The 23853-nt window shown below is 45.3% G+C and overlaps 2 protein-coding genes across 11 annotated transcripts in view; one reads left to right on the top strand and one right to left on the bottom strand.

Moving 5' to 3' along the window:
* LOC132807702 (zinc finger protein 585A-like) overlaps window positions 1-22960 on the top strand; it is a 30073-nt gene extending 7113 nt beyond the window's left edge. For 2 of the 7 annotated variants that reach the window (XR_009641990.1, XR_009641991.1), the window contains one exon: window positions 9618-10748. The gene's annotated coding sequence lies outside the window, so the exon portion shown is untranslated. Of the gene's footprint in view, window positions 1-9617; window positions 10749-16198; window positions 16434-21615 lie in introns of those variants that run through there. The other 5 variants (XR_009641992.1, XR_009641986.1, XR_009641988.1 and 2 more) reach the window with 5 other exon arrangements.
* LOC132807700 (zinc finger protein 229-like) lies at window positions 1006-15992 on the bottom strand. 4 transcript variants are annotated; one of them, XR_009641984.1, is made up of 4 exons: window positions 15912-15992; window positions 15459-15559; window positions 5828-7327; window positions 1006-1525 (listed from the first exon to the last, which is right to left on the bottom strand). XR_009641984.1 is itself a non-coding variant. In XM_060821730.1 (3 exons), the coding sequence occupies exon 3, from the start codon at window positions 7155-7157 to the stop codon at window positions 5919-5921; it is 1239 nt and encodes a 412-aa protein (XP_060677713.1). In that variant the 5' UTR covers window positions 7158-7327; window positions 15459-15559; window positions 15912-15992; the 3' UTR covers window positions 5702-5918. The 4 variants fall into 4 exon arrangements, 2 of the variants coding, with proteins under 2 accessions (XP_060677713.1, XP_060677714.1); XR_009641985.1 differs by lacking the exon at window positions 5828-7327; XM_060821730.1 differs by lacking the exon at window positions 1006-1525 and having other exon boundaries at window positions 5702-7327.
* Window positions 22961-23853: the final 893 nt, after the last annotated feature.

Here is a 23853-nt window from a genome sequence, read left to right as displayed (position 1 = left end):
TTACAATTGCCCCTGATCCAGCCTTGAAATGGAATCTTCCTCTTGTTTCTCACCTGCCAGACTCCCACATTGCTAGGTTTGTCCAAGAGACCCTCCTGCTGCTCCATTGACCCTGTCCTCCATAAACTGCTCATCCCCCCAGTGTTCCCACTTCACTTGTTTATAATACCATTGTCCTGCACCTTCAGCTCTGCTCCCTCCTTTCTATTGGTCAGCTGCTGCTGTCAATCACCTGGAAGCCTTTGTGATCTGGATCATGTGTTGTGTGAGTGGGTCCCGCAATGCTAACCAGTTGTTGCAGTCGGGGTAAGTGCCACACAAGTTGGGAGAGAGAAAATTCATTCTACGCACCCACAGCATCTGTCATTGGTCGCTCCCTCCCTCTGGGAACAGGACCCAGAAGAATGGACCTTATCCTGGGGCACCGACTGAAGCATGGTTCGCATCAGAGGATAGGGGTGGGGAAAGAACATAAGGTGTTCCAGTTTGGGGTGGAAAAAAAAATCAATAAGGCACTGATCTGGAAGGAAAACCTGGGAAGTGGATGGGGAGGCTTCACCAACTCTCACATGGGACCCCAAACTCTGAATCTGACTTATTGAGTTGATTCTTGGTGCAGACAGGAGCTAGGACCTGGATCCAGAGGAGGAGATGGATGGAGAGAGCTCACTGGAAATGCAGGAAAGAAGGGAGGAGACGGGATTGGATTTCAGCTCAGGGAAGAGTGTGTGTGTGTGTGTGTGTGTGGCTGGGATTTACAGCTTTGGGTGAACAAGAGAGGAAAAAAATGTTCCAGTTAATACTGTCTGTTGTGAATTTCGATTCTGTACTGACAGTGTTGACTTTTGTTTAGTCTGTTGTAGGGTACTGATGGAATGGATTGAGATCTGAGAGTTACTTGATCCGAACATCATCAACTTTTGAATGTGAAAGGAAAGGTGCTCATACTGTGGACAAATTGTGACTGCAAAAGTATTGAGATGTACACGCACATGTGTCAGTGACTGTGGAAAGAAATTTAATTGCAGGTTCACCCCCATATCCATGGAATTGTTATCTGCGATTTCAGTTACCCAATTACAGTTCAATTACTGTAGTCTGAACATATTACAGAGGAACCTCTTATCCAATAATCAATTATTCGATCGCAAAAACGTTACATCAAAGAGGCAAGTGAATTTGGATACCTGTACTGAAGAACATGTGAAAATGCTGGCAAAAGCAAAGAAACACAAGCACCTTAAGTATCAGGACTGGATTTTTTTTTAAACATATGGGTTAGTTACACAGCCCTTTGCAAAGATAAGTGCTTTATTCCCATCACTTTACTGGGCTATTCATGTAGAAAATGGCCAGTAAAGTAAACGCACATGCAAGGCGGTGCTTCTGTATTTCTATCGTGACACTGAGTTCCCGGAAACTGACAAATGCTCTTGTGATTGTAGAAGCTGTTCGGGACCTTGCTTAATGCTGGGATTTCATATATATATGTGTGATGGTAAGGGTTTAGTCCTCTCAGTTTAACCTGCAATTTGAAGAATGCAAAGATTAGTTTGTTTAAATAGCAGACTCAACAAAATTGTAGATCTAAACAAACTCTCTGGTAGAGCACAGCATTAGATCAGTATAGCTTGCCTTGTTTAAGGTCAAATCGATTATCCGAATAATCAATTATCTGAACGAAATAGTGCTCCCCCATCTCTTTCAGATAAGCAAGGTCCCCCTATGTAGGGAACTATGGCCCAGGAGGCTACCAGGAGGGTACATTTCCCATTCAAATGAATGGGTTCGCTCCGATCTGATATTTTGGGGTTCTGCTGTAGGTCCTGGAATTGGGGGTATTGCCGCAGGTATTGGGGGAATATTGTATTTTAACAATCTGAAAAAGATGGTACTTTTTCCAGGAGTAATTAAGCAATAGGTTTATTTTGTACGAGAGGAAGGCTTCAATGACACAAGGACACCCACACCTTGGAGAAACCGTGGAAATGTGGAGGATTGTGGGAGGGGTCTCCAGGGAAGATTGACTAAAAGCAAGGAGACAATCTAATGAATTAATGTTCTCATCTTACATAAGGATTGATTGATATGGAGGGGGTACATTGATTTATTCTTACAGACTAAAGGGATTGCTGGATAATGGGATGCCTTTAAAAATGAGATGGTGAGAGTGCAGAGATAGTATGTTCCTGTCAGGGTGAAAGGCAAGGCTGGTAGGTCTAGGGAATGCTGGATGACTAGAGAAATTGAGGTTTTGGTCAAGAAAAAGAAGGAAGCATATGTTAGGTGTCGACAGCAGAGATCAAGTGAATCCTTAGAGTATAAAGGCAGTGGAGTGTACTTGAGAAAGAAATCAGGAGAGCAAAAAGGGGACATAAGGACCTGTATTGTGGCTCTTTGCATCTTCGAGCACGATGCATTATCTTGCATTTCTCTGCATTGGAATTCATCTGCCAGGTGTCTGCCCATTTTGCCAACTTGTCAATATCTGTCTGAAGTCGCTTAACGTGATCCTCACAGTTCACTATTCTGCACAGCTTATCATTTATAAATTTCGAGATGTCACCCTCAAAACCTATCTCCAAATTGTTTACATAACTCAGAAAAATCGAGGATATCAATACCGATCCATGAGGAACGCCACTTTCAAATTGTCTCAAAGCAGAGCAGTGCTCATGTTTATCTCCCCTCTGTTTCCTATCCATGTTACCAAGGACCCAAAGATTTCTGAATTTCTAACCAACGTGCCACATGGCACCATCTGAAATGCATTCTAAAAGGCCAAATATGCAACACCTAGAGCACTGGTGTTGGATCAAATATTTTCAGAGACCAAGTCACAGGGAACATACAATTAAAAAGTCACACAAAAAAAAAGTATCAACTTATAAACAGCCTCCTGGGATTACCAATGGTCAGCAGAGTGGAGTTGTCAATCTGTAACTGGTTCCTGGCATGCTAATGGCTGAGATGGACAGGTATGTTGTCCACACTCGGTCATGACGTTTGCACAGACTTTCTTATCCTTCTGCACCGTGTCAATTGCCAATGAATTAGACCAGGAACGTTTAAATTTCTCACTACAGGGAATACAAACTGCAATGATAAGGGGAGGGGGGTACTTTTAGTGAACGAAACTGGTTTGAATAATTTACTAATTTCTCTCAGTATATTACAGATTAAATTATTAAAAAAAACTCTGCAACCTTGACTTGTGCTAGCTGAATCAAATATTCTCTTGTTCTACTTGGGATTACTCACGTTGCATGTGATTATCTATGTTTTACAAAGCTGCTATTGTGCTACTTGTGAAACTATATTAATCTAATGTTAATGTTATAATCTATGGCCTTGCTCATGGAGCAATCCTTGACAGTAAATGTTATTGTTCTACTGCATTCCATCAACCACTTTGCGCCTCTCAGTCATGGGCAGCTGTAACAATCATACCCCTCCCTCCCCCCATCTCCTTGAGCAAATCACAAAGCTCGCAAGTACGTAGATAAGCTATTAATACAAGAATGATTGCCTCACGGGTTATTTCGCTTTCAGAAGACTTACTTGGTGGGCTGCGGTAGAGACCGCCTGATGGCAACATCATTTGACTAATAAAAGCAAAGAATATAAAATGAGAATTTCGACAAAGAATAACACCAGGGAGCTTCCCAAGCATCCTGACTAGAATGTTGCCCAACTCCACATAGCTTATCCATCTGTTTTTGTCGAGGTGCTGCTAAATCGGTGATGGCTTCAGAGTTATCTGGGATAGAAGCACAGCGTTCAATCCCAATTATGGCACAAGTGGCTGTGTTTTCAGCTAGTATTCAATCAGCACTGTTTTACAGACAGCTACCATTTCAGTGCTTATTTCATTCCAAGGCCTTTGCAGTGTCATTGGCCACCTGCATCAGGACATCGAATGAGTGATTAGATAAAGGGGACAGTGTCAATGATGAGGTTCACCAGTCATAGGGCACACAGTACCTTTTCTAGTCAGATTTTGGAATGTCAAGAGGCTGGAGTTAACAGCCTGGGTTACACCCCAATGTTGGGAACACTTGCTGTTTTCTACTGCCCTCTGGATTTCACAAACTTATTCCTCCTGCTGGTCTCCCCGTTCCAGACGTGTTATTAAGAGGCACAAATAGAGGTTATCATGAGGTGGCTTAACTTGGCTGATACTGCCATGCAAATGTAGTCAGGTTGCAACTTGCTGATTGTGGGGCTTTATCCGCAGTTTAGCCTGCCAGATGACTCAAAACCTTCTCACTCTCCATGCTAGTTTCTTTCAGGGCAACAGCAGTAATCAGTGTTTCGAACTGGAGAATGTCAGCCTGATTGTAAATGAATACTTTGTGTCAGTGTTCACGAGTGGGACGGGCGAACTATGGAGAATTTTGAGATTGAAATTAAGGGCCTTACTCTTTCGCCTATTATCTTTTATCTATTAATATACCTGTATGACAATTGAGCATTTCCCTTTATTTTACCTGGCTGTATAATTCAGGTTCTCTGTACAGCTCTCCTCATATCTCCCTATTTAACTTCCCTGTTGCACATTTACCTGAAAATATCTACTCCCTGCACATTCTGGCCAAATCGCATTTGGTCTTATTAAAATCAACCAATTTCAAACATTGATTTGAGGCCCAGCCTTGTCCTTTTTCCATAACAATCCTGAATCTTTTTTAACGGTTCTGACAATTGTCTGCAAAATACTCCCCCACTGATACAGTTGCCCACTTCTGTTATCTAAAGTCAAGTCTTGGACGTCCCCCTTCCTTGTTGGCATTTTACATATTGGTTTCAAAAGCTGTCCTGAATCTATCCAAAAACTTCCTCAAAACCTTTCACACAATGATCACCACAGTTAATGTTGGGGAAGTTGAAATCCCCCACTCTCGTGACCCTAACACTTTTACATGTGGCTGAAATTTGCCTCCTTAGCAGCTCTAATTGTTCTACCCATACGGATTAATTTAAGGAGGTTTCTAAGATGCCATCGCTCCTTACTGCTGTAATAAATTCCCTGAACCTTGTAATGCCACCTCCTTCTCTTTCTCGCATGAAGATCGTTTTTCCTGGAGTATTCAGCTTCCAATGCTGTCTGTCTCAACCATTGTCTGTGACAGCAATGTAGTCATACCCTGTTCTTAATTTATGATTGTAATAAATGCTATTCAACTACATCGAACTCCCTTGTACCTGATGTCAATGCCTTTCTGACCCTCTTGTTCATTCTTCTCTTTTCTTATTAACCTTTTGGACATTCTCTCTGTATCCCATCTGCTTGCCAAGTTAAGTTGCATGCGTCACAACAGCACTTGGAACTAAATTGCCAGCATTTCAGTTTATGTCTTACTCTGGTCATGCCTTCTGCCAACTGCTTGTGTGAAGGACACTGATTATCTTATATCTGAGGCACTCAGAATTAGACAAAGACTTTATGTAGCTTAGTTTTAGCAAAAGGCTGATTTTTGTTATCCCACAATAGCATAAAAATCCAATGCTGACAGTTAGTAAGGAACTCATGGTTGGTCTAACTAATCCTGATGAACCTGAAAAACAACTTACAAACAATATGCAGCATAAATGTGTCGATGTAAAGCGACATTATTTTCAAAATCTATCTTACAGATACACAATTGTAACATAATTCTATCTACAATATTAGCCCCTTTTCATTAATAGCATCAATACAAATGGCCCAATGTTCATTTTAGTGTGAGTAAAATCAAAACCCTACACCTGTGGTTCTTTGCTATTTGCTTACACCATGCAAATTCACAAACTCTTTTACACAAACACAGCAGGTGAACAGATCTACCTAGTGTCATTTTGCTGGTGTGTTAACAGCTTAAATCATTTCCCAAATACAGAAGTGAACTGTCTCTCCATTGATTGAATAGGCTGGTGTATCAGCAGGTAGCTTGACCAAGTGACTCTTTCTCCCGGGTGTGAACACGCTGGTGTCTCCGCAGGTGGGACGACTGGGTAAATCCCTTCCCACAATTGGAGCATGTGAATGGTTTCTCTCCGGTGTGAATGCGCTGGTGTTCCAGTAGTTCAGACGAGCGAATGAATCCTTTTCCACATTCAGAACAGGTGAATGGCCTCTCCCCACTGTGCCCTCGCTGGTGTGTCAGCAGGTTGCATGACTGACTGAATCCTTTCCCACACAGGGAGCAAGTGAATGGTCTCTCACCAGTGTGAACTCGCTGGTGTATCTTCAGGCTGGATAACTGACCGAATCCCATCCCACACGTGGAGCAAGTGAACGGTCTCTCCCCAGTGTGAACTCGCTGGTGGATCCGCAGGTTGGACGACAGGACAAATCCCTTCCCACAATCCGAGCAGGTGAACGGTCTCTCTCCAGTGTGAATTCGCTGGTGTTTCAGAAGGGTGGATGAGTCGGCGAATGGTTTCCCGCACACTGAGCAGGTGAATGGTCTCTCCCCAGTGTGAACGCGCTGGTGTCTCTGCAGGTTGGACGACTGGGTAAATCCCTTCCCACAATCAGAGCATGTGAATGGTTTCTCTCCGGTATGAATGCGCTGGTGTTTCAGTAGTTCAGACGAGCGAATGAATCCTTTTCCACATTCAGAACAGGTGAATGGCCTCTCCCCACTGTGCCCTCGCTGGTGTGTCAGCAGGTTGCATGACTGACTGAATCCTTTCCCACACAGGGAGCAAGTGAATGGTCTCTCGCCAGTGTGAACTCGCTGGTGTATCTGCAGGCTTGATAACTGACAGAATCCCATCTCACACGTGGAGCAAGTGAACGGCCTGTCCCCTGTGTGGTGTCTCTGGTGGATCCGCAGGTTGGACGATAGGGCAAATCCCTTCCCACAATCCGAGCAGGTGAACGGTCTCTCTCCAGTGTGAATTCGCTGGTGTTTCAGAAGGCTGGATGACTCAGCGAATGGTTTCCCGCACATCGGGCAGGTGAATGGTCTCTCTCCAGTGTGCACCCGCTGGTGGATCCGCAGGCGTGACGACCGACTGAAGCCCTTCCCACAGTCGGAGCAAGTGAATGGCTTCTCCCCAGTGTGACTGCGTTGGTGAAGTTCAAGCTTGGATGGACAAAGAAATCCCTTCCCACAATCCTGACATTTCCACAGTCTCTTCCCACTTTGTCTGCGCTGGCGTTTGGACATTTCAAATGACTGTTCACTGAATCATCCACACACCGCATGTGTTTCTCCCCTGTGTGAATGTTGCTTCTTCCTCTAATGCTGAAAATTCTGCGCTAATTAGGTTATGAGAAGTGGAATGACTGTTTAGATCTGGACGTGTTTCCATTTGAAGTCTCTAAATGCAAGTCAACCTTTCAAACACAAAACAAAGGCATTAGGAGAAATCAGAAGAACACCCAGCTTGTGAAACCGAGAGCAATTGATCTGGTCAGTTGTGGAAATGACAGTGAAGAAAGCTGCTAGATCATCATAACTAAACTGAACTGGCCCATACATATCCTTTAGGGAAGGGAACCAGTTAGTGTTTGCCCCAAACTACAGAGAGATCAAGGTGGGAGAGGCGGGTACAAAGCAGACACATTTTATTCATCTCCAACTGAATCCTGTTATTTCTCCATATCCTTCAATGCCTCCAAAGGGCTAAGAACAAGTGCACAGGTTTCTTGCAAGTGGGGTTGCAGGTAGACAGGGTGGTGAAGGTGACATTTGAAATGACCTTTATTGGTCAGTCATTGAGTACAGCAGGTGTGGGCTGTATTGGACATGGGTTTGGCCGATTTTGGAAGACTATATTCAGTTCTGCTCTCCCTGCTGCAGGAAAAAAAATCATTAAAGGTTGGAAGTTTGCTTGCTGAGCTGACAGGTTTGTCTTCAGACATTTCATCACCACATGAGCCTCCGGTGAAGCGCTGATGTTCTGTCCCCCATTCTATTCGTATCTCTTGGTCTCTTAAAGGTGGGTGATATCATTTCCGGTTTTTTTTTTCCTCAGGAGGTTGGTAAATGGGTCCAAATCAGTGTGTTTATTGATGAAGTTCCGGTTTGAATGCCGTCCTCTAGGATATTCTGTCTCTCTCTCTGTTTAGCCTGTCCTCAGATGAATATGTTGTCGCAGTCATAGTGGTCATCTTCATCTGTATGTAAGGATACTAGTGATAGTGGGTCATGTCTTTTGTTGGCTCATTGGTATTGGTGTATCCTGGTGGCTAGTTTTCTGCCTGTCTGTCTAATGTAGTGTTTGTTACAGTTCTTGCATGGTACTTTGTAAATGACACTCATTTTGCTGGTTGTTGGTATAGGGTCCTTTGTGCTCATCAGTAGCTGTTTCAGTGCATTGGTAGATTTGTGGCTACCATGATACCAAGGGGTCAGAGTGGTCTGGTAGTCAACTCTGAAATGTTTTTGATATATGGTAGTGCGGCGAGAGTTTTTGCACATGTTGTGTCTACTTGTTTGGGTTTTTGTTTAAGAATCAGCGGACCGTTTATTGGGTACTCCTTCTTGAATACACGGTATAGGTATTTTACTTCCGCTGCTCATAGTTCTGGGTTGCTGCAGTGTGTTGTGGTCCATTTAAATAATGTCTTGATGCAGCTCCGTTTACGGACACCACTTCAAATGGGACAACATATCCACCGAGGACAGACTAAACAGAGACACGCACGGGAATTCCTAGAGGCCTGGCATTCAAACCAGAACTCCATCAATAAACATGTCGATTTAGACCCCATTTACAAACCTCTGAGAAAAAGAACTAGAAATGGCAATCGCCACCTTAAGAGACCAAGACACACAAACAGAAAGTGGGACACAACACCGAGATGTCAGAAAACAAGCACACCGAGCAAACTTACAACCTGCACCTCAACCAGAGGTGCAAAAATTCTCAAAAATCGCAAAGGCGCTGTTAAACTTGAAAGCATTCATAAAAGACTTAAAAGTTGTTGCTGGAATTGGAGAGATGTGTTACAGAGGCTCAATACACTGGGCCTTTTTTGCCTCTGAAGTGTCAGGGTCTAAGGAATGATCTTATGTGGATCATGGATAGGGTGAATAGCTGAGGACTTTTTAAATCAAGGTTAAGGGAGTTCAAAACTAGAGGACATAGGTTTAAGGTGAGAGGGGAAAGATTTAAAAAGGGACCTGAGGGGCAATCTTTTCAGAAAGGGTGGTGCATGTATGAAATGAGGAGGTAGTGGAGACAGGTGCAGTTACACCAGTAAAATGTCATCTGAATGGTACATGAATAGGAAGTGTTTAGATGGATATGGGCCAAATGCGATTCGATCAATTTAGGTTATCTGATTGCAATGGACAAGTTGGACCAAAGGGTTTGTTTCCTTGCTGTATTCCTACATGATATTAAGTACTCAAGCAAAATATTGGAAACCCAAAATAAAATCAGAAAATGCTGGAGACATTCAGCAGGTCTGGCAGGAAATAAAATAGAAACAGATGCAGGAACCATTACAACCTTAGTGTTTAGAGGCACTATACATGCTGAGTACCGGAAAATGGGATTAGAGTAAACAGGGGCTTGATGACAATATGGATACGATGGGGACATTGCGTTCAACAAATTTCACACCAGAGACTCTGAACCCATTTTGTTCTGTGTTTCACTGTGACTCTCTCTTTTAGGAAGCAGGCAGCAGTGGCACACTGTGAAGAATGCGAATGACCCACTGGCCTTCACAGTGAGAAGATTTGAGTAGAGGAGCAGGGATATCACTCTGTTTGGGCTTTGCTAAGTCCACACCTGGTGTAATGTATTCACCTTTGTTCTCCTTCCCCAAGGAAGGATGCCCTGGCCATTGAAAAAGAGTCTAAAGGAGATTCACCAGACTGATTCCTAGGATGGTAAAAACAATGACTGCGAATGCTGGAAACCAGATTCTGGATCAGTGGTGCTGGAAGAGCACAGCAGTTCAGGCAGCATCCAACGAGCAGCGAAATCGACGTTTCGGGCAAAAGCCCTTCATCAGGAATAAAGGCAGAGAGACTGAAGCGTGGAGAGATAAGCTAGAGGAGGGTGGGGCTGGGGAGAGAGTAGCATAGAGTACAATGCGTGAGTGGGGGAGGAGATGAAGGTGATAGGTCAGGGAGGAGAGGGTGGAGTGGATAGGTGGAAAAGGAGCTAGGCAGGACAGACAAGTCATGGGGACAGTGCTGAGCTGGAAGCGTGGAACTAGGGTGAGGTGGGGGAAGGGGAAATGAGGAAACTGTTGAAGTCCACATTGATGCCCTGGGGTTGAAGTGTTCTGAGGCGGAAGATGAGGCGTTCTTCCTCCAGGCGTCTGGTGGTGAGGGAGCGGCGGTGAAGGAGGCCCAGGACCTCCATGTCCTCGGCAGAGTGATGTCAGGACTGACGTATGAGCAGAGCCCCCAGCCTCGTTTAATCCTTTGTTTTCTCTTTGAGCCGCGGACTGCATCACTAACTAATATTCTATCACCCACTTCCTGAACTTAATTTGACCCATCTAAGTCGACACACTGGTGAGATTTCAAATTGGTCTGACGGGGGATGGGAACCAATGGAACTCGCAAATCCGCCAAGAGATTTCTCTAAGCTCTGCCCAGGGGCAATCGGTCAGACTTGTGCAGGTCTCAATTAAAACATTTTAAAAGGCATCTGGATGGAGACATTAATAGGAAGGGTTCAGAGAGACACGAGCCGAATGCTGGCAAATGGGACTAGATCAGTTTAGGCTATTGATGGACTTTAGGCTCAACCTACAAACTTATTATCTTTTATGTGTGAGCCAGGTCCTGCGTGCTCTTTAAAATAAAGCAATAAGAAAAAACATTTAATCTTGCACTTTTAGTTTTATTCTAACAATAAGTGGATAAAGTATACTGAGCTCTGGGTCTAAACCTTTCTGTCCCTGACAAACTACTAAGTCAGTCAGTTCACAAAGAAAAAAGACCACTCTGTCCCTGATCCAGTCTTTTATACTATACAAAACATCATACCATCACTCAAGTGAAACTGTCTTCTCATTGGCTGTTGCTCCGATTCCATTCCCCGCCTCCTCGCATTTCCGGCTGTCCGATCTCACGTGACCTTCCCTTTTTCGGAGATAAAAGGACCACCATGCGGCCTCCTTTCGAGGGCAAAATGGCAGTCTCGCCCACTTCCAGGGCGCGAAACAGCCGATCACGTGAGCTCCCGGAGCGCGAAACAGGGAGACCACGTGACCGCGCCCGCGTCCCGGAGCATCACGTGATCATCCTCTGCGCGCGCATCAGAGGACCACGTGACCTCCGAGCGCCGAGGACACGCCACCCAGACCCGACAATTTAGTTTCCAGGTAAGTTTTTTTATATATATATATTTACACTATCTAGTCGGCATGGATGACTTGGAGCAAAGGGTCAGTTTGCGTGCTGTATAACTCTACGTGATACTAACTTAAGCAAAACAGTGGAAATCTGAAATAAAATCAGAAAATGCTGGAGCCATTCAGCAGAGCTGGCAACATTTGAAATGGTAGCAGATGCAGGAACCTTTGTAACCTTGAAATGTTTAGATGGATCAAACAAAAGGCACCACAATATAGTGTTAAGTGGCAGAAAATGGGAAAAGATTTAATAGGTGCTTGATGACCAGCATGCATACAATGGGGATATTGTGTTCAATAATTTTGTGTCAGAGACTGAAGCCAGAGAGAGAGACAGCGAGAGAGAGAGAGAGAGAGAAAAGAAGGTTCACCAGACTGATTTTCTGGGATGGCAGTCCTGACATATGAAGACACTCTATTCTCGTTGAAGAAACTCTATTCTCGTTTTATCCTCCTTTCTTTTGTCTTTGAGCTGCTGACAGCATCACTAACATTCTCTATCCCTCTTCCTGATCTGAACCTGACCCATCTAAGTCTACACTCTTGTTCACATTTGCCTGCCATACTATTTTTAAACATCACCAACGGAACTAGCAAAAGCCTCCAAGGGGAGGTTTGTCCCAGCTCTCGCCAGGGACGAGTCAGACTTGTGCAGGTCCCACCTCCCACAGAAATGGTTCCAATGCCCCAAGTGCCACGCATTTATCTGATCTATCCTCTTATTCATGCTGTCACGAGCACGTGGCACTGGGAGTACAGCTGATATTATTGCAGGTCCTGTGTTTTAATGCATCTCCTATCTTTCTATATTCAGCTTTCAGGCCCTCAACCTTTTTTTTTTCAAAAAACAAATGTTTGTTCTCATGTGTTTCACCAATCACAGGCTGTTCACCCTGCAGCTCCAGAATATCCTGATTTGGGTACCAGGGAGGTCACATGGCATCCTGGATTCATGTTTGCAGTCACAGAAATCCCATCGTATCCATCCTTGTCACCAAGCATCAATTTACATGGTTTTTTGAATGTAATCTTGCTGTCCTTTTTTGTTAAAAATGTCGTGAGCGGAGTGGGTACTTTTTGGTTGTGTGTTTTATTGAGATCTGTCTCTTGACTAAAATTTAACAATATAAAACATAGGTACTAAGTTAGCCTGGAGCAGTTTTTTTATAGAGCAGTAAGACAGTGCTATTTTCTGTAGATTGTTGAAGTGTAAAGGTTGCATTTAGTCGAGTGATGTGCTCCTCCTGTCGGGTTTGGGATATTAGGGAGAATTTCCATGTTACTGATGGTTATGTTTGCAGTAAGTGTGTTTGTTTGCGAACGCAATCAGATTGCATGGATCAGCTGGAGGGGCAGTTAGAGGCAATGAGTAATTTACATGAGCGAGGGGCCGTTTTGGATTGCAGTTATAGAAGTGGAGAAAAATGGCAGATACCAGTCAGGCAGATGGGTTGCTGCCAAAAAAGGTAGACAGAAGCAGGTAGTGCAGGAGCTTCCTGTGGCTATCCCCTTCTGAAACAAGTATGCTGTTTTGGAAAACGTAGGGGCTGATTTACTCTCAGGGGAATGTAGCATGAGCAACCAAGTTTCTGGTACCAAGACTGGTTGTAATGTAACGAGGAGTATGCCAGGTTCCAAGCAATCAATTGTGATAGGGGATTCTGTAATCAGAGGCACAGATGCATTTATGAGGCTGACAGCGAGAAATCAGAATGGTGTGGTGCCAACACCAAGGATATCAGAGACAGTGCAGAATATTCTGAAAAGGAGAGTGGGACCAGTGAGCGGTCATTGGACACATTGGAACTAACGACACAGGAAGGAAAAAGGATGAGGCTCTAAAGAAAGAATATAAAGCCAGACAGAATTTTAAAGAGTCATCGAGGGTAGTACTATCTGAAGCTACAAGCTAGTGAAGGTAGGAATTGGAGGATAGAGCAGATAAATGTGTGGCTGAGGAGCCGGTGCAGGGGAGAAGAGTTCACATTTTTGGATTATTGGACTGTCTTCCGGGGTAGAAGAGGGCGATGTGGTGGCTCAGTGGTTAGCACTGCTGCCTCACACCACCAGGGACCAGATTTCGATTCCAGCCTCGGGCGACTGTCTATGTGGAGTTTGCATTCTCCCGTGTCTGCATGGGTTTCCTCCCACAATCCAAAGATGTGCAAGTTAGGTGAAGTGGCTATGCTAAATTGCACATTGCATACAGGGATGTGTCAGTTAAGTCCATTAAGAGAAGGTAAATTAAACTGGATTTATTTCAATGCAAGAGGCCTAACAGGGAAGGGAGATGAATGCAGAGAATGGTCAGGAAAATTAGACTGGGATGTCAAAGCAATTACAGAAACGTGGCTCAGGAATGGACAGGACTGGCAGCTTAATAGTCCAGGATACAAACACTATAAAGAAGGATAGAAAGAGGTGCAGGAGAGAAAGGGAGTGGCATTTTTGATAAGGGATAACATTATGTCTGTACTTTCAGATATTCCTGGAACATGGAACTGAGAAGTTTAAAAAAAAGGGCTTATCACCTTATTGGGATTGTAGTATAGACCCCCACCCACTGTTGAGATATTTGGATCATTGATAGGCACAGGCAAGGTACCGGAAGACCGCAGGTTGGCTAATGTGATGCCATTATTTAAGAAAGGTAGTAAGGAAAAACCAGTGAATTATAGACTGCTGAGCCTGATATCGGTGATGGGCAAGCTATTAGAAGGAATCCTAAGGGACAGGGTTTACATGTATTTGGAAAGGCAAGAACTGATCAGGAAGAGTCAACATGGCTTTGTACGTGGGAAATCATGCCACAGTAACTTGACTGAGTTTTGAAGTAAAGAAGAGGATTAACGTGGGCAGAGCGGTGGACGCCAGTAAGGCATTTGGCAAGGTGTGTCATGGTAGATTGGTTAGCAAGGTTAGAGCACATAAAATACAGGAAGAACTGGATTCAGAACTTGCTCAAAGATCGAAGAGCAGGGGTAGTGGTGGAGGGTTGCCCTTCGGACTGGAGGCCTGTGACTAGTGGTATGCCACAAGGATCAGTGCTATGTCCACTGCTTTTCATCATTTATATAAATGATTTTGATGTGACCAAAGGAGGTATAATTAGTACATTTGCAGGTGACACCAAAATTGGAGGTTTAATAGACACCGAAGGAGCCTGCCACAGAATTCAATGAGATTGTGATTCAATGGGCTAATGAGTGGCAGATGGACTCTTCAGCCCCCTTTACTGTTCTAATACAGCTCAGAGAGCTCAGTGAACAGCATCTCATCTTTCAGTTCACTCGTTTGTAACCCTCTAGAGTCAACGTGGACTTAAGTAATTTCAGGATCCGGAACGTTCTGCACAAAAAGAGCACTGATATTAGAGTCAATCAGGAAGTTTTAAAATGAAATTTAGAGCTATTTCAGAATTAAGAATTTATATGTTAAGAATGTGATTAGGACAAGATAGAGTTAGTGGTGTACATCATGAAAACAGACCCTTCAGTCCAACTTTCATGCCATACATTAGGATAATGTAAACGAGTCCTAATTGCCAGCATTTGGACCATATGCTTCTAAACCCTTCCTATTCCTGTCCCCTTCCACCTATCTTTTAAAATGTTGTAATTGTACCACCCTCCACCACTTTCTCTGGCAGCTCATTTCATACATGCACCACTCTGTGTGAAAAAGTTGCCCCTTAGTTCCCTTTTAAATTTTTCTCCTCTCATTCTAGATCTCCACCCTCTAGTTCTGGATCATCTTTGGATGCTGCCTGAACTGCTGTGCTCTTCCAGCACCACTAAGCCAGGATCTGGTTTCCAGCATCTGCAGTCATTGTTTTTAACCTCAGGGGAAAGACCTTGTCTATTTACACTATCCATATCCCTCACAGTTTTACAACTCATTAAGGTCACTCCTCAGCCTCCAACACTCAGGGAAAACATGACGTGAGAGCTATTTTCAACAGACAAGGCATAATTTGGATAAATCTGTACCCTTCTCACACCAATATCATCATCCTCAGCTGCAGAACCCAGAACTGTGCACATACCCCCAGGGCTGACCTAATCACAAATTCCAATGTCTTGCTGCCTTTTGATTTACAAACACGTCAGAAATATTTTCCCCACACATTAAACAGACAAACCTTTTATCCTTCCACCAGTAAATGCCAATGATATTCAGATCCCCCTGACAGTCAGAACTTGCTTTGAGATCCCAACGTTCAAGATATTCTCAAATAACATGCTGTAAAAAAAATTCAAGAAAAAAAAAGTCAGTCCAGAATGGAAGTCTGGAAGAGACAAACATTTATCTTGGTTGCTACTTGTTGTGTGAATGCTCCACCTTCAAATCACTCCACCCCGCCCCCACCCAGGGAGAGTGACACGCATGCGCACTGGTGCAGTTGGCCTCCAAACAAGATGGCGGCGGTAACCCGGGAGGCCTGAGGTCTACAACCGCTTTTACCGTTTGCAGTAAACGCAGAACCGAAAATTTCTAATTCGGGTCCAGCGGCCGAGATTTGGTGTTCATAAAACCTCCCAGCGCAGACTGACTCCATGTTCCTCCCAATCTCCGCTGTCCCCCAGCCCCTCACCTTTCCGCTGCGTACCTCTCGCAATGAAGCGGACACCGGTCACGTGACTCTCCGCCGGCGGCGTTAACGATCACGTGCTGCCACAATCGCCCCGCCCCACCATCCCATCCCATTGGTTGGAGGACCAGCCGCCACCGTGTGGTCCTCCAGGCTCGCCCACTCTGTTCCTATTGTTCGGTGACCTGCCGTCAATCGGCCGGCCTGATTGTGACGTAGAGGGTGGAGCTCCACCCTCGCGCATGGCCTGGAACCAGATTCACCGCGAACGGGACGGTGGCGCACGTCGCAGGAGGCTGGCTGACCAATCGGAGGCGGCCGGCCTGCCAACCAATCGCGGTGAAGGATGGGCGGGGCTAGCTGCGCGACCCTGGGGACCTGGGCGACTGAAGGAATAGCATTTGTCTTTTCCAGACTTCTGTCCTGGACTGGCTGACTGTGTGTGTGTGCACCTCTGAGGTATGTGCTGGACCCTGCAGCTGAGGAAAGAGTAATTGGCCTAAGATGGACATAAATTGATCCAAGGTATGCTCCATCTCATATTTCGTCCCAGTCACCCACTTTATGATTTTGAGCTGCAAACCCATCATGCTGCAATACCTGCAAGCTTCCTTTTAAAATTTCTAATGGGCTCAAATTTGAGCAGTGGTTAGCACTGCTGCCCTACAGCGCCAGAGACCCGGGTTCAATTCCCATCTCGGGCAACTTTCCGTGTGGAGTTTGCACATTCTCCCCGTGTCTGCATGGGTTGCCTCCACGTTTTCTCCCACAGTCCAGAGATGTGCAGGTTAGGTGAATTTGCCACATTAAATTGCACTGTAGTATTAGATGCATTAGTTGGGGTAAATGTAGGGGAATGGGTCTGGGTGGGTTACTCTTTGGGGGGTCGGTGTGGACTTGTTGGACTGAAGGGCCTGTTTCCACACTGTAAGTAATCTAATCTAATCTAAAAATATCTCTGCTCATCCTGAACCTCCTAAACTCCATGTTGAGTCTGGAGTGTTATAGATGGCAGAACTGAAAGCTGAGGTGCTGTTGCCTGAGCTCCCATCAAGCAGCTTTGGAGCAGTGAAAAAAGCTGAAGTCAGCATAGGTGTGAGCAGAAAAGTAATATCTCAAAGCTGCTCTGTGAGTTCTCCTTAGCTTAATGTGAGTGTTGGGTGAAACAGAGTGTGAGGTGAAATAGGGGAAAGTAAAACCAAACAATTGAGTGTGGTGCTCCGTTTCAGTTTAACCAGTTGAGAAACTGATACAAGAGCCAATTGGGAGTATTTTCTTGCAGTTTGAAGTTTTATATGTTAGCTGCTATAAAGGCAGGAGCTTTACTTTATAATAGAAATGTTTGAAATGAAGGACAATCCTGAGTTGAGTTAACTTCCATTAAAGTGAGTCACTAACTTAGAGTCCTAGAGATGTACAGACCCTTCAGTCTAACTTATCCATGCTGACTAGATATCCTAAATCAATTTAGTCCCATTTGCCAGCACTTGGCCCATATCCCTCTAAACCCTTCCTAATCACGTATCCATCCAAATGTCTTTTAAATGTTACCAGCCTCCACTGCTTCCTCTGGTAGCTCATGCCGTACATGCACTACACTTTGTGGGAAAGGGTGCCCCTTAGGTCTCTTGTAAATCATTCCCCTCTCACCCGAAACTTACACCTTCTAGGTCTGGACTCCCCCAATCCAGGAAAAAGAACTTGTCTATTTACCCTATCCACGCTTCCTCATGATTTTATAAACCTCTACAAGGTCACCCCTCAGCCTCCGACACTCCAGGCAAAACAGCAGTATTCAACCTCTCCCTATAGCTCAAACCCGCCAACCTTGGCAACATCCTTAGAAACCTTTTCTGCACCATTTCAAGTTTCACAACATTCTTCCGATAGGAGAGAGAGCAGAATTACACATGATATTCCAAAAGTGGCCAAACCAATGTCCTGCACAAATGCAACATGACCTCCTAATTCCTATGCTCGATACTCTGACCAACAAAGGCAAGCATACCAAATGCCTATCCTATCTGCCTGTGACTCCACTTACAAGGAATAATGAACCTGAACCCCAAGGTGTCTTTATTCAGTAACACTCCCCAGGAGCTTACTATTAAGTGTGTGTGTGTTGAACCTGGGACCCTGGTGCTGTGAGGTAGCAGTGCTAACCACTGAGCCACCGTGCAGCCCCTAAATTCAACTTCAACTGCCACTCCTCAGCCCATTGGCTTATCTGGTCGAGATCATGTACTCTCAACTAACCCTCTTTGCTGTCCTTAATTTACAAAAAAGTCATGACAGGAGACCTCAGGCACCTGAGTTCCTCTTGCACAATGTGGGAATTAAGAGAAGCTTACAGTGATGGGGCCAGCTCTGTGTGCCAGGCATGCGTCCATCTGTAACTACTAGCTACCTATTTTTTGGAGCTGTGAGTGGACTCATGTGGCGCACTGAGAATGTCAGAATGTTTAGTGAGCTGGTCAAACTGCAGGTGAGAAATATACAGGCTGAAAGGGAATGGGTGACCATCAAGTATAGCAAAAGGCTCAGGAAAGATGTTCAGCAGTCCCCAGTGGTCATCCGCCTCTCAAACAGGTATCCCACTTTGATACTGGTTGAAGGGTGGTTGAGGGTGGCCCTGGGGGGAAACTGGCAACAGCCAGGTTCATGGCATTATTGGTGGAGAAGGAATGGCTGTCGTTGGCAGAGCATTCAATACTCAGGGATGTAGACAGGCACTTCTGTGGCTGTAGACACAAATCCAGGATGGCACATGAGCTCCTCGATGCCAGGATCAGGAACATCATGGAGAGGCTACAGTACATTCTGGAGCTGGCGTTTGAACAGCTTGTGGTTGTGGAACACATAGGTACCAATGACATAGGTAAACAAAGTGATGAGGGTCTGAAAGCCTTAAACAGGAAGATAAGAGATACTTTAATAGATAGGCCCTCAAATGTAATAATGTCCGACTTATTCCCAGTGCCACGTGTTAGCGAGAGCAGGAATCAGAGGATAGGCAGGATGAATGTGCGGCTGGCGAAATGGTGTACCAGAGAGGAGTTTGGATTCTTGAGGCAGTGGGACCATTTCTGTTGGGGTTGTGCAAGCCTGACCAGTTGGCCGCTGGACAGAGCTGGGGCAAATCTCCTAACGGGGGCTTTTGCTAGTTCCTATGGTGAGCTTTTAAACGGGTAAGGCAAGGGGATGGAAACCAAAGTGTCGACTTCGATGGATCAGATTCAGATTAACAAATGGGAGGTAGAATATTAGTTAGTGACACAGTCAGCGGCTCAAAAAGTCAAAAGAAAAGAAGATTTAAATGATGATGGAGTCTCTCTTCATACATAGAACATAGAAAAATACAGCGCAGTACAGGCCCTTTGGCCCTCGATGTTGCACTGACTCAAGGCCACCTAACCTACACTAGCCCACTATCCTCCATATGCTTATCCGATGCCCATAAAGAGGGAGAGTCCACCACTGCTACTGGCAGGGCATTCCATGAACTCACGACTCGCTGAGTAAAGAATCTACCCCTAACATCTATCCTATACCTACCTCCCCTTAATTTAAAGCTATGCCCCCTCGTAATAGCTGACTCCGTACGTGGAAAAAGATTCTCATGGTCAACCCTATCTAAACCCCTAATCATCTTGTTAATCATCAGTCCTGACATCCCAGGGATCAGTCTGGTGAACCTCCTCTACGCACTTTCAATGGCCAGGGCATCGTCCTTTCTTTAGGAAAGGAGAGCAAAGATGCACCAGGTGTGGGATCAATAAAGCCCTTTAAAGAAAGATACCTCTGCTCTTCTCAAATCCACTCACTCTGAAGGGCAATATATCATTTGCGTTCTTCAGTGCCTGCCAGTGCTACCTGCTTACTAAGTAAGAGAGTCACAGAGAAACAGGGAACAGAAAGGTGTCAGAGTCTGGTATAATATTGTTCAACACAATGTCTCTATCATATTCATGCACCTATTTACTCTAGTTGCATTTTTTTTTAGCACTTGGCATTGTATTGTAATACCTTGTATGATCATCTAAACATTTCTTCAAGGTGGTAATGTTCCTGCATCTCTTCCCATCTCAGATGCTGCCAGACCTGCTGAACATCTCTGCTGTTTTCTGATTTTATTTTGGATTTCCCCTCGTTTTGCTTTAAACTTAAACAGCATGGAAACAGACCCTTTGGTCTAATTCATCCATTGCAACCAGATGTCCTGAACTGATCTAGGGGTAAGAAATGAGGTCTGCAGATGCTGGAGATCACAGTTGAAAATGTGTTGATGGTTAAAGCACAGCAGGTCAGGCAGCATCCAAGGAATAGGAAATTCGACGTTTCGGGCATAAGCCTGATGAAGGGCTTATGCCCGAAACGTCGAATTTCCTATTCCTTGGATGCTGCCTGACCTGCTGTGCTTTAACCAGCAACACATTTTCAACTCTGAACTGATCTAGTCCCATTTGCCAACATTTGGCCTCACCCTTCTAAACACTCCCTGTTCATGTATCTATTCCGTGGTGGGCGGCACGGTGGCACAGTGGTTAGCACTGCTGCCTCACAGCGCCTGAAGACCCGGGTTCAATTCCCGACTCAGGCGACTGACTGTGTGGAGTTTGCACGTTCTCCCCGTGTCTGCGTGGGTTTCCTCCGGGTGCTCCGGTTTCCTCCCACAGTCCAAAGATGTGCGGGTCAGGTGAATTGGCCATGCTAAATTGCCCATAGTGTAAGGTAAGGGGTAATGTAGGGGTATGGGTGGGTTTCGCTTCGGCGGGTCGGTGTGGACTTGTTGGGCCGAAGGGCCTGTTTCCACACTGTAAGTCTAATCTATTCAGATGCCTGTTAAATGTTGCAATTGTACCTGTCTCCACTACCTCCTCTGGGAGCTTGTTTCATACACGTACCACCCTCTATGTGAAAAGATTGCCCCTTCCAAGCTTTCCCCTATCACCTTAAAATTATGCCCTCCAGTTTTGCACTCCCCTCAGTCTTTTAAAACTGGCCCACCAATGTCTCCTACAGCTACACATGACTTCCCACTCGTACACTTAATGCAATGACCAAGAAAGCCAAGCATTCCAAATGCCTTCTCCATCGCCCTGTCTACCTGCACCTCCAATTTCAAGGAGATATGCACTTACTCTTCAATCCCTCTGAAGGGTTAAGAACATGTGGAGAAAAGAGGGACGGGATTGAGTTTAGATCAATAAAATGCCTCTCTGTTTCATGCATGCCTCTCCTACCTCTCTCTCTTTCTTATAGTTTTGTGCAGGATATTTATGAATTTGGGAGAAAGTGAGGACTGCAGATGCTGGAGATCAGAGTCGAGAGTGTGTAGATTAGATTAGATTAGATTCCCTACAGTGTGGAAGCAGGCCCTTTGTCCCAGCCAGTCCACGCCGACCCTCTGATGAGTATCCCACCCAGACCTATTTCCCTGTGGCTTGTAGGCCAAAGGGGCTGAGCTTCATTCCTGATGAGGAACTTATGTTCGAAACGTCAATTCTCCTGCTTGTCGGATGCTGCCTGACCGGCTGTGCTTTTCCAACTCCACACTCCCAACATTCAAGCAAGTGTCTGGTTAATGATAGGGTTAATCCAGCAGTTTCCCTCTCTGTCATCTCCAGAACTGACCAGATTAGTTGCTGTCTATTTCACAACCTGTGGGTTCCTTTCGTTCCTCCTAATAACTGTTTTTTTTTTAAAGGTTGATTTGCAATTGAAACCGCATCCAGATCCGACAGTCACTCTGTTTCTCATAACGTAATTATCTTATTATTTTGAACTTTGAAGAGAAAAATCATCGTTGACATGAGGGAGGAACCCGTATTGTCTGCACGTGGGCGTGTCTGTGAAGCTTCATCTGAGATGTCCAGACGCCAGCGCAGTCACGCTGGGGAAGAGACTGTGGAAATGTGAGTATTGTGGGAAGGCATTTCTTTATCCATCCATGCTGAAAATCCACCAACGCAGTCGCACTGGGGACAAACCATTCACTCGCTCTGATTGCGGGGTGGCATTCACTTGGTCGTCCAACCTACTTATACACCAGCGAGTTCACACGGGGGAGAGACCATTCACCTGTTCTCAATGTGGCAAACGATTCACTCCTTCATCTAAACTCCTGGAACACCAGCATGTTCACACTGGACCGAGAGCGTTCACCTGCTCCGATTGTGGGAAGGGATTTACCCGGTCGTCCAACCTGCGGAGACACCAGCGAGTTCACGCTGGGGAGAAACAGTCACTCAGTCAACTCACTTGCTGATACACCAGCCTATTCACTCTACAGAGAGACCATTCACTTCTTTTGTATGTGGGAAGGGATTTCAAACTGTTAACACGACAGTGAAATGACACTGACTGGATCCCGTTCACCTGCTGTGTTTGTATAAAAGGCTTTGCGGTTTGCGAACACACCAGCAGATTCACAAAAATAGCAGAGGTGAAGGGTTTTGCTTTCACCGACACCAAGGAATGAACATTAGTCATGGGCTGCCTGCCTTTGGTGTTATTAAATCCTGCTCTATGAAAGGGGCTGATGATTGACGATAAAGCAGTGATACAATTGTGTATCTGTGGGATGGGTTTTGAAAATAATCACAATGTCAATGTACATCAACACATTTCTGCCAGGTAAAGACTGTCCACCTGCATAGTGGGCGGCACGGTGGCACAGTGGTTGGCACTGCTGCCTCACAGCGCCTGAGACCCGGGTTCAATTCCCGACTCAGGCGACTGTCTGTGTGGAGTTTGCACATTCTCCCCGTGTCTGCGTGGGTTTCCTCCGGGTGCTCCGGTTTCCTCCCACAGTCCAAAGATGTGCAGGTCAGGTGAATTGGCCATGCTAAATTGCCCGTAGTGTTAGGTAAGGGGTATATGTAGGGGTATGGGTGGGTTGCGCTTCGGCGGGTCGGTGTGGACTTGTTGGCCCGAAGGGCCTGTTTCCACACTGTATGTCTAATCTGTAAGTCTAATCTAATCTAATAATGTTTGCAAAGTGATTCTGTGGCTCATCAGAACCGATTAAACAGCAATGCATTCTGTAGTAATTGTCAATGTTGGGTTTTGATGCTATTGTTATCCAATCCATGCTTTCTGGCCCTATTCCCGATGATGTTTGTAAACAGCACTGGTTCAGTTACCTATTTGGGATAAAAATAATACAAACCAGCTCTTTGTTAAAACTAAGTTGCCTCAAGCCTTTTGCTCATCTCTGAGGCACTCGGAATGATATATTCAGTGGGCTTCACAGGAGCAGTTTGGAGAAGGCATAACGAGGCTGCGATATAACCTGAAATGCTGGAAATTTGGTGAAATGCAGTTCGGGTGAATGCAGCTTAACCTGGCAAGGGAATGGGATTCAGAGAGAATGTCCCAAAGAGTAATAAGAAAAGACAAGAATTAACAAATTAATCAGAAAGGCATCGACATTGCAGGTCAGTTCAGGTACAAGAGAGTTTGACATGATTGATTGGCATTGACTTTAATGCTGGATCAGTGGTGCTGGAAGAGCACAGCAGTTCAGGCAGCATCCAAGGAGCAGTGAAATCGACGTTTCAGGCAAAAGCCCTTCATCAGGAATAATGGCAGTGAGCCTGAAGGGTGGAGAGATAAGCTAGAGGAGGGTGGGGGTGGGGAGAAAGTAGCATCGAGTACAATGGGTGAGTGGGGGAGGGGATGAAGGTGATAAGTCAGGGAGGAGAGGGTGGAGTGGTTAGATGGAAAAGGAGATAGGCAGGTAGGACAAGTCTTGGGGACAGTGCTGAGCTGGAAATTTGGAACTGGGATGAGGTGGGGGAGGGGGAAATGAGGAAACTGTTGAAGTCCACATTGATGCCCTGGGGTTGAAGCGGTGGTGGGGTCTTTTTGGAGGTGGCGGAAATGTCGGCAGATGATTTGGTTTATGTGAAGGTTTGTAGGGTGGTCGACCTTTCCGCCACCT

This window comes from Hemiscyllium ocellatum, assembly GCF_020745735.1.
Source record: "Hemiscyllium ocellatum isolate sHemOce1 chromosome 27 unlocalized genomic scaffold, sHemOce1.pat.X.cur. SUPER_27_unloc_2, whole genome shotgun sequence".
In the NCBI taxonomy this organism is placed as follows: Eukaryota; Metazoa; Chordata; class Chondrichthyes; order Orectolobiformes; family Hemiscylliidae; genus Hemiscyllium; species Hemiscyllium ocellatum.
This window is presented reverse-complemented; position numbering and strand designations above follow the sequence as displayed.